General features: G+C 41.5%; 1 protein-coding gene across 1 annotated transcript; it reads left to right on the top strand.

Annotated features, from left to right (window-relative positions):
• Positions 1-10,456, top strand: GC5 (golgin Putative 5). Its single transcript, XM_087531166.1, has 19 exons — positions 1-652; positions 1,211-2,412; positions 3,265-3,336; positions 3,532-3,609; positions 4,246-4,360; positions 4,977-5,038; positions 5,130-5,177; positions 5,445-5,729; positions 5,922-5,981; positions 6,072-6,155; positions 7,057-7,122; positions 7,376-7,474; positions 7,607-7,825; positions 8,174-8,261; positions 8,380-8,594; positions 9,181-9,240; positions 9,317-9,430; positions 9,970-10,044; positions 10,149-10,456. Exons 1-19 carry the CDS (start codon positions 505-507, stop codon positions 10,173-10,175), a joined length of 3,117 nt encoding a protein of 1,038 aa, XP_087387292.1. The 5' UTR covers positions 1-504; the 3' UTR covers positions 10,176-10,456.
• The last annotated feature ends 402 nt before the right edge of the window (positions 10,457-10,858 follow it).

Below are 10,858 nucleotides of genomic sequence, written 5' to 3'. Positions count from 1 at the left end.
GACTGGCGCCTTGCTCGGTTCAGGCTCAGGCTCAGGCTCAGGTTCAGGCCGAGATCCACCCGCGCGCGGGATCGCTCGCTCGCGCACCCGTCCCGTCCGGTGAGGTGAGGCGACCCACCACCGACGCCGCGCCCGCCACCAACGGCCAATTCGCCAAACCCACTGGTAGAAGCACAGCAACCCGCCGCCGTCGTGCGCCCCGGCCGAACCCCCCACTTCCTCTCCCCCCTACATCTCCGCCCCTCCGCGGCGGGAGCGAGCTCCACGCAGCTCCCCGTGCTCCAGCGCCGCACTCCCTCCCGCTCCCCGCCTCCACGGCCTCCGGCTCCTCGGCCACCCGATTCGGGTCGGGGGGCGCCGGTGCCGCGGGGCGGATCAGATCCCGCGCGGCTGGCCTGTGCGGGTGCGCGCGGGTTGATCGGGCGGGCGGGCGCGCGGATCAGATCTATGCGCGAGATCTAGGCGGCGGCGAGCTTCCGGTGATCGGACCCGGGCCCGGGCGGGATGGCGTGGTGGTCGGACAAGCTGTCGCTGGGCGGGCTGCAGGACATCGCCGGGGCCGTCAACAAGATCAGCGAGAGCGTCAAGAACATCGAGAAGAACTTCGACAGCGCGCTCGGCCTCGAGGAGAAGCGCGACGACGCGGAGGAAGGTAACGCATACGCTTACGCCGCCACTGTCGCTGAAACTCTCCTCCCTTGCACCCACGCACCTCCTCTCTGCACCCGGGCTGCATTGCTGCGTGCCTGCTTGTGTACACGAGTCTCAATTTGAAGCTGCGGTTGGATTGTTTTTGGGGGAGATTGGGATGTGATTGTCAGTGGCGGCAGTGCTATTCGTGGCTTTGCTCATATGCTAGTTTGGTAGAGTGGTGAGTAGAGACTGATCTGAGTGACTGATGTTGAATGAAAGTGAAAGTTTGAATTCAGGCTACTGATGGTTTGCTTCTGATGTACAGATCCTTAGTTAAGTCATAATCTGTACACTGGACAAGCAAAACCCAGTCCCTAAATTCTCTATGTATCAGTTACTGAATTAGGGATCATTGATTGGTTTGGGCAGATCATAAAAAATTGTAAAGATCATAGGAAGTCATGCCTACCTCTTATTACTTTTTGCGTTATAACAGTTTTTATATATTATTTAATCTTTCCTTTTGAGAAGTATTGGAACTTGGAAGCAATGAATTTATGCTGCTTTGGTGATGCAGGATCAGGGTCCCGTACATCTAACTCTGATGGAATTGGATTCTTTAATCCTGTCATGGCATTCATGGGACATAATGATGAGGAGAGTTCTACGGAAGTATCAGAAAAGCAACCATCGCCAAAACATTCACCAGCACTAGAAGAAAATCATAGGGTCGCCACCGAGCAACCTACATCTGAAGCAGATGCTTCTGAAGTACCAGTAACAACACAATCCCCAAAGCAGCCTTCAGAATTACAAGGAAACGTTAGCAGCTCCGCTGAGTCACCTGTATCTAAGGCGGATGGTTCTGAGCAGTCTGCAACACCGCATTCTCCAACACGTTCTTCTGCAGCAGAAGAAAAGCATGATGGCTCCACTGAGGCACCTGCATCTGAGGGGGGCACTTCTGAAGTATCAGAAACAGCACAGTCCTCAACACATCCATCTGTAGCAGAAGAAACTTATGATGGATCTGTTGAGACCAGTAACTCAATTAAGAAGGAAACTCAGGGTCATCAAGACACTGAATATTCTGATCCTAACGATGAAGCTTTACCGAGTCAACCTGGTAAATCCGTAAGGGACATGCCTGTTGGTAGAACGTCTTCACCTGAAAAATTGGATCAATCAAGTGTTATGGGAACAGAAGAATCTATGGATGCTGGAAAGGAAGACATCGATGATGGGAACACCTCGCTGTCACAACCAGCAGATTCCATGCTTGCCAGTTCAGATGATGTAAATGAAGCTAAGGTGAACGTTGTTCAAGAATTTGATGTCCAAAAGGAAATAATCAGCTCACCGGAGAGCAGTGATATCGCTGACGAAGCCAGTCATGGGGAAGTCAAAGCACATGATGGTGAAACTAATACAACCGAGAATGGGGAAGAAAACAATCAAACGGAAGCACATGCTGTATCTGTTGTTGAAAATGAGGATAATGCAACTGCGAAGCTTGAAAACCTTAGCTCAAAGTCAATAATTGTGGACAATGATCCAGACTTGCAAAATGAGTTGGTACCAGCTGCTGCATACACGCCTGTTGATCCAGTAGAAGTTGATTCTCGTGCAGATGATTCGAGAAAAGAGGAAAAAATTCAGGACTCTGTTACAACCACAAATTCTCTGGAATCTGTTGGTTCTGTCGTTGAACTCGAGAAACTAAAGCGTGACATGAAGATGATGGAAGCTGCATTGCAAGGTGCTGCAAGACAGTCCCAGGTATCATTTCCACATGCTCTAGCATATACGGTAGCAAGTCAGTCAAAGCATGTTTGGTTTTTGGAACTAGACATTCAGTTGACCTTTTGATTATAGCCTGCGTGTTTGGGTTGAGGAAAAGCATGGTTTGGTCCATCACCACTTTGCCTTTCCACAGAATGAGGAATTGAGTCATCCCAGCAAATTTGATGGATGATGAAGCAATCCATTTAGGATGAGATGATACCTCAAACCCTTAATGCTTTCTGGGGTTCTATCTGTACATTATGAAAGTTACACCTAGAAGATGATTTACCAGTTGGAAGTAAACTTTTTTAGTTTCATGTATTCATATTTATATGCTAGACTAGAGAAAAGAAGCGAAACATTAGCAATTTTCTAAAGTTCCAATCACAAAGTACACTAGTTGAAGTGTAATACCTTACCACGTCTATTTTCAGGTATTAACCATTGAGTGCTTGCTAATTTGTTACTAGTATAAACGTTGTTCCATCTGAATCTGTTTTACCTTTGAAGGTCCATCTTGTATTTCATTTTTAGGGAAGACAACTACAGTTATGTAATAGGCTTTGTAGCGTTAAAAAGGACTAGCATGGGATTTTCTTTTCTTAACACTGTATCTTGTGAATGTATCAAAACAGGAGGGTTGTTTAACTATTCAGCTTTATGTTAGCCTGTGCCTTATCAGGAGTCATTGTGTACTACACATGCCCTTTAACAATTATTACATGTACAACAGCACGTCATTATATCATTGAATAATTTGAATGCCCCACGGTAGTCATTTCTTCTCAAGATACATGTCTGTTCACTACTGATTTAGTGTCTAAAAACACCTAATTCTTTCTGCAGTCTAAAGCTGATGAAATTGCTAGACTGATGAATGAGAACGAGCAACTGAAATCAACAATTAATGAGCTGAAGGTATGTTTGCTAAGCAGATCTTTGATCTTTTGCCTTCTGGAACTAGATATTTAGACTGTCTTCGGTTTAGGAATCTGCAGAATTTAATGAAGTCATGTGAAAATGAACAAGATGAATGCTATGCTTATACAATTCCCTGAGTTACTTTAGCGTTCCATGGATTTCAGTTCTTGTTTTTTGTTTTATATTGTACAGGATAATAAGTCAGTTGAAGAAGAAATGGATGCGCTTAAGGATGAATATCACCAACGCGTAGCAACTCTTGAAAGGAAGGTGGGACACATTACTCTTTTTGCTCAATGCTTCCATGGTCAATTGATCATTACATAGTGCACGCCTCAATCAGAGTTAAGATTAATAACCACTGAGAAGTGTAAACATCTGCTAAGATTAGAGAGTTCATAAATAGTGTATAATACTGCCCACATGCAATGTTGTAATTAAAACTGCATGTTTTTCATGCAATGCCTCTTTTTTGTTGCTTCTTTATGATAAATTGATAATAGTCGGGGTAATTGAAGATTGTCTTTTGTACTTTAACAATTAGTTAGTTAGCTACGCTTTGAACTTTTTTCCTGCAATGTTTCTAGTTCTGAACCCTTTGACTAGTTGGATACACCGCACATTAGACACATTTACTCTTATGTTTGTTTAGTTTTGTTAGTTTTGTGTGTAACTTCTACTCTAATATTCGTTTACTGAGAGTTGAGACAATGTTGAATAGTAAAAGTAGAGATCTGAGTGAGCTGTATTAGTGAGGATCATTAAATGCCACAGCCAGAATCTCATAAGTTTCTGTGGTATTTGTTTACTGTTTCTGGGACATAATTTTCCTCAGTGTTCTTGTTCATCAAGACTATCTTGGGCTTATTAGCGAAATGTTTGTAATGTGCATGCCTCAATGTGTAGGTGTATGCACTAACCAAAGAACGAGATACATTAAGGAGAGAGCAAAATAAGAAAAGTGATGCAGCTGCTCTTTTGAAAGAAAAGGACGAGATTATCACTCAGGTCATGGCTGAAGGTATGCAGAATTGTCGTTTTTGTGCCTGTTCTTTTATGCTTATGTGTGAACTATTGATGACTTTGCATTAGTTAAGTTATTCTGTTATTAGTTGAGAAAAATATGAAGTTAGCAGTTCTATCACTTGAAATATTTTCTTGTGACAATTTCATGTATTAATGTTACCATACAGTATGGCCCACCATGTTGAGTATCCTTTGCCAGTGACGGTCATTGTAATCGTGACTCCAATTGCCTACACTCCTACAGATCATAGATAATAATGACATCATACACTTTTCAAACATATCTTGTAAATGAGAGTCACATCTACCACTTTGATATTGGTCTCTCATCTGCAGCTTATTGTGGTATTTGTAAGCTGTATGCCCTTAACAAGCCTTGGTTGAGTTACTGCTTTAGTTGGAGCTAAAGTCCTCTGCTCCCCGCTGCAGTGGTAGGGTACTAGGAAGTAGGCATACACATGTGTTTAATGTGTGTATTGTAACTTTGCTGATATTCATTCCTTCACTACTTTAGTCCACATACACGCTATGGGCTCCATGTGATTGGTCTGGCCCTATCAGTATGTTTTGGCATTGGTTGGCACTAACATCTTTTACCAATGATGAAACAGGCGAAGAGCTATCAAGAAAGCAGGGTGCTCAAGAAGCTACAATACGAAAACTTAGAGCACAGGCATGGAATATAACTTATCACCACACCGTTTTGAAATATTTTTCTTCTTCATGTTAATCAAGTCTGCTCTCTTTTTTTTGGTTGAAGCTAGATTCGTGAGTTTGAAGAAGAAAAACAACGGTTGAACTCAAAGATCCAGGTAAAGGATCATCAACTTTTTATATATAATCAATTCATCCTAACTAAATTATTTTCTTATCTGCTTTAATGGCACATAGTAAGTATTTGCCGTTGCTGTTTGCATGATACAAAATCAATCCAGGACCCATTTTTAGGTGGTCTTTTCTTTTCTGTTTTGATCATGTGCGGACATATGGTGCTGCGTGGTTTCATTTAAACAGTAGGTTGCATAGTCTGTACAGCTTGCTTACATGTGAACTCATGCACTTAATTTGTGATTTCACAGGTTGAGGAGACAAAGGTTGAGAGTATTAAAAGAGACAAGGCAGCAACTGAGAAGCTGCTACAAGAAACAATAGAAAGAAATCAAACTGAGCTTGCAGCTCAGAAGGAGTTCTACACAAATGCTCTTAATGCAGCCAAAGAGGCTGAGGCATTAGCTGAATCAAGAGTCAACACAGAAGCCAAAGTTGAGCTCGAGAGCCGTTTAAGAGAAGCTTGTGAAAAAGAAAATATGCTGATTAACACAATTGAGGAGTTGAGGAATGCTCTCACCAGACAAGAACAGGAGGTAAGTCATGAAAATAAGTATCTACAGTTCTACACATGTGCATTTTAATTCAATATCCTTGGTACAATTGTTTGTGCTGATCTAACTCTAACCTATATCACTTTGTTTACAAAAGGTTTATCCGAAGCGTTATTTTTTGTACTATTCCACTTTGGATTCCACTGATTGCGTGTTTCTTTGGGGGCATTTCAGGCTGCTTTCAGGGAAGAACGGTTAAAAAGGGATCATGATGATCTTCAAAAGCGCTATCAGGTGAGCAGAGCTTTTCTGGTTTAGCTGGTACTACAGAGTAAAATTAGTCATGGACTAATTGTCAGTTTCTTTCATTGTTTAACACTTCAGGCCAGTGAACTTCGTTATAATGAACTGGTCACACAAGTTCCTGAGTCGACAAGGCCACTCCTAAGGCAAATTGAAGCCATGCAGGTATTGGTACTTCCAATTCTTTTTTCCTTTGTGGTGTAGTTAGCTAAGAAGCACCGATACGACCAGGACTGCCGATTTGCCATCCTGATACGGTGGGACACGGGGATACGCCCGGATACGGCTGGATACGCGTATCCCGCATTATCCCATCTTTCTCGAATTAAAAAAAAGAAATAAAATCGGGATACGGCCTAGATACGGCGTGGACACGGTGGGGACTCGGCAGCCAGCCTCCAGTGACCAAGCTGCTGCCCAGTTCTCCTCCTGATAGCAACCATGACGAGCAGGTAACCTCGATGGCTGCTAACAAGGAAGGAGATCTTGGTAGAGGAAGATGGCAAGGCGGCCGCCAACAAGGAAGAAGCTCCGGGCGAAGAAGATTTGGGCAGGGAGAAGATGGGTGATGGAAGCTGCCGATTTGGCAGCGCTGTCGTTTCTTCACTGGCGGCTGGAGAAATGGAGGATGAGAATGGGAAGTTGGGGACGGCTGGAGCGCTACTAGTCCAGGGTTTTCTGGAATTGGGCCTTACATTGGCTCTAAGTGGACGGAGAGCTACATGGGCTCTGAGCAGTAGACTGCTCTCAGTCTTTCATGAATAGAAAGGAGATACCATATATCCAGTACTAAAAAAATTATCATCTACCATTCAGCATGGATGGTGAGCTATCTCAAAAACAACAAAAAAAATTCTCATTAAATCTTTATTCATATTTATCTTTTAAACACTTTCATATTTATTTTTCTAAATACTTATATACCCTGCCGTATCCCTGAATGGCTGTTTTTGGAAAATGCCGTATCCCGTATCCCCGTGTCCGTGCTTCTTAGGTAGTTAGTTCACCTTTCTTTGCTTATTGGGTGTAGTTAGTAGGCTAATCAATTGTGTGCTAATTTTAACAGGAGTCAGCTGCTCAAAGGGAAGAAGCGTGGGCTGGTGTGGAGAGAACCTTGAACTCTCGCCTTCAGGTCTACTCTGTTCTAATTTTTTTGGTTAGCAGTGGACCACACAAAAATAACGAAGATAACTAGAACTACAACATAGGAATATCCGTAAACTATTCCATTAGTAGCTATTTTTGCATAGTTGTTTATGCTTATCAGCAATTAATAGTACATATGAAGATGGGTGCTATCTCGTTTTAATGCAATTAGGGAGAAAGCCAGAAACAGCAGAAATATTTCAGTGACATAGTTTTATCTGTTCTACTCAAATATTCAGGAAGCGGAAGCAAAAGCTGCTGCCTCAGAAGAAAAGGAGCGGTCTATAAGTGAGAGACTGTCACAAAATTTATCCCGCATAACTGTTCTGGAGACCCAGGTTTGTGCATCAATTTCTTCTGAGACCAAAAGCATGTGACATTCCTATAAGTCTAACCATGGTCTTGGGGGATCAGCTTGAGACTTCTAGTGAGAAAATTAGTTCTTGACATGAATGTTGGTTCTTATGCAGATTACAATTCTTAGGACAGAACAGACACAGCTGAGCCGATCTCTTGAAAAGGAGAGACAAAGAGCATCTGAAAGTAGACAGGAGTATCTAGCAATTAAGGAGGAGGCAGCATTACAAGAAGGACGCGCGAAACAGCTTGAAGAAGAAATAAAGGAGCTTAGAGCTAGGCACAAAAAGGAGCTGCAAGATGCAGCAGAACACAGGGGGCTGCTTGAGACGGTAGTCAACTTATTTTGAATTATGTCCTGAAAATAACTGGGTACACATGTTAATTTATCTGATTGCTTTGAGGATGGTGTATGGAAGCAGCATTTCTCCTGCCAAAATCGTTAATATGCCCCAGAGACACTTTCTTTAAACTTAATCTAATATACCCATGTGATACACAATTTAACTTTGAAGTTATCTTATAACAGGATTTTGTAGGGTCAACAGTCATCTTTTACTTGTTGCTCGTACATGAACAAAATTAGTCATGTGCCACCAGTCACTGCTATTACTAATGTGCTGGTTCATGCACTACCTACTTCGCAAGATATGTGTCTTAACTGTTTCTTGCACTTCCAGGACCTTGAAAGGGAAAAAGCTGCCAGGGCAGAACTTGAGAAAACATCTTCCCGCGACTTACCTAAAATTCCATTTCCAGATCAAACAAGTATGTACTTTATTTGCTTTCAGTTAATATCTGTGAGTTTAATCCTATTTGTATATTTCAATATCTGTTTATTGCCATAACTGTAACTTTTTTGGTCTCCTCTTTGCTTCTTTTGAAGAAAATGCTCCCCAAAGAAAGCTCTCTAGCGGTAGTAGCATGGAAGAAAGCCACTTCCTTCAAGCATCATTGGACTTGTCAGATAGTGCTTCGTTGGAGAGGAGAATGTCTGCAGACAGTAATATGTCATACTATCTGAGGAGCATGACTCCAAGTGCTTTTGAATCAGCACTCCGTCAAAAGGATGGAGAATTGGCTTCTTACATGTCACGCTTGGTGTGTATATGCATCCTTTTAATATTTCTCCTTAAATTGTTTAATTAACACTGCATGAAGTTGTTCCACTTCAATATAGGCGTTCTAGAAACTGACAGTAGCTGATTATTCAAGCTGGGTCTCTGAAAGTATACCAGTTTGAGCCGAAAGCTGTTTTAGCTGATTTATTCCAAGCATTATGGATCTTTACATATATTTAATTGATTTTAGCACTTGTCTTGTGCGACACATTATTTCACACTGCCAAGTGAAAAATGGTGGAGCTACCAAGCCTGAGGAAGCTGCAGCAATAGCTTGGAATAGTTTCATAACTTAGTTTTGATAAAAAGATGTTTTGCGCGTACATGTTTCTATCATGACACCAGGTCACCTCAAACATCATGATCTATAATTCCATGTTTCTTTTATAACCATTAACCATGGTCTTGTATGTTTTACAACTCGCGGTACAGATGTGAGAGCATGAACTCTTGTCTGCGTGTGTTTGTTTTAATTTGTTTTGGCCAATAGTTTGGCGTACAGGCGTTTGCTTGCATGGAGTCACTAATGCTATTCTCACTGCACTAACGATACTACTATGTTACAGGCCTCACTGGAATCTATTCGGAATTCCCTGGCAGAGGAGTTGGTAAAACTGACGGAACAAGTAAATCCTTGTGAACCAACTACGTTATTATTTCATTATCCATGTGGATGCTAATTGAACTGACCTTTTTATGCAGTGTGAAAAGTTGCGGAATGAAGCTGCTGCTCTGCCTGGCCTAAAGGCTGAACTGGAAGCACTGAAACAAAGACACTTTCACGCTCTAGAACTTATGGGGGAACGTGATGAAGAGGTATGTATGGCTCTCATGCAGCATATCATGACTTGCCACTTATCTTTACTTTCTCTCTTTATGTCCTTATCACTTTAAAGTTTCACGCACCAATCAGTTCACCCAAAAGTCCTAACTGATGGAGAAGGTTGGGCATTTCACATATTGTTCATCAGTCACAAGATATGGAAATCATTGCCTGTTTCCAAAATCTGTCATTATATTTAGTCTCTGGTCACATGGGAAAAATGAGTCCTCGTAGAAATTGACCTATGATTACTTAGAAATGTACCTATGATCACTTAGAAATTGACCCATGATTAAGGCTGGCAATAAAAGCAGTGTTTGACTTAGTAAGTACACGTAGACATATTATCAGTACTACTTTTCTTCTTAGAAATTGACCCATGATTGAGGTTGACAATGAAGTAGTGTTTGACTCTTGAAGCATAAGCTGCCCTATTTTTAATAAGTTACTAGTGTATTGTTTTGTAAACCATCACCTTCTATTTCATGCGCACTGATTAAATAAATAAATAAAATACCTCGCTGTTTTGCAGTTGGAAGAGTTACGAAATGATATTGTTGACCTAAAGGACATGTACAGAGAACAAGTGGATCTTCTTGTTAGCCAGGTTTGAATCATATCAGTCAGTTTAAACTCTCGTTCCCTCCTTTCCTACAGACCTAATTAACCCTGGTTACCTAAAACATCATTTTTTCCCCTTCCTTTTACCAGCTCCAGACATTGGGTGCTCGTGTATAGTGGTGCAATTGACCCAACAAGATAACAGTTTTGAAGGCCGAACATGTTCCGTCAGAGTTGAGAAAACCGCGGCGAGTGTGGGAAGTTGATAGTCATACGAGGAAGATATATTTTATTGATTTTGTGTACATCGTGAAGAGTGGATCTTTGTTGTAGGATAGTGTGTTGTACACTAGACTGAATAGCTCCACAGCTCTACATTCATTGATGATTTTCATGCAAAGTTTTCCTTCACAGAACACAAGTGTATTACCATATTTGGAGTCTACAAGTGTGTGTCATCGTCTCAGCTACTAAATACTCCCTCTGTAAACTGACATAAAAGCATTTAGATCACTATTTTAGTGATCTAAATGCTCTTATATATAGTATTAGTTTACGGAGGGACTAATATCAACGCATGGGATCGCCTGATTCAATTCACATTCGGAACATCAACATGCCCTAATATCGCCCATGACCCTACTATTTACTTCAACAGATCATAATAAATACTCTACATTATAAAAAAAAACTCCGGTCATGATTTTTTTCCCATTACCTCTTAATACAATTGGTTATACTCCTTATACTGTGTAGAAAGAAAACATTACTTCCTCCATTCGGAAATACTTGTCATTGAAATTGATGTATCTAGATGTATTTTAGTTATAGATACATCCATTTTCATCCATTTTGATGAC

This window comes from Triticum urartu, chromosome 1A (genome assembly GCF_056163025.1).
Source record: "Triticum urartu cultivar PI428250 chromosome 1A, HENAU_Tu73, whole genome shotgun sequence".
Taxonomy (NCBI): Eukaryota; Viridiplantae; Streptophyta; class Magnoliopsida; order Poales; family Poaceae; genus Triticum; species Triticum urartu.
This window is presented reverse-complemented; position numbering and strand designations above follow the sequence as displayed.

Coding starts and splice junctions, on each gene's coding strand:
- GC5 (XM_087531166.1), top strand. CDS start 505: ATGGCGTGGTGGTCGGACAAGCTGTCGCTGGGCGGGCTGCAGGACATC. Junction 3,337..3,531: donor CAACAATTAATGAGCTGAAG/GTATGTTTGCTA, acceptor TATATTGTACAG/GATAATAAGTCAGTTGAAGA. Junction 5,730..5,921: donor TCACCAGACAAGAACAGGAG/GTAAGTCATGAA, acceptor GGGGCATTTCAG/GCTGCTTTCAGGGAAGAACG.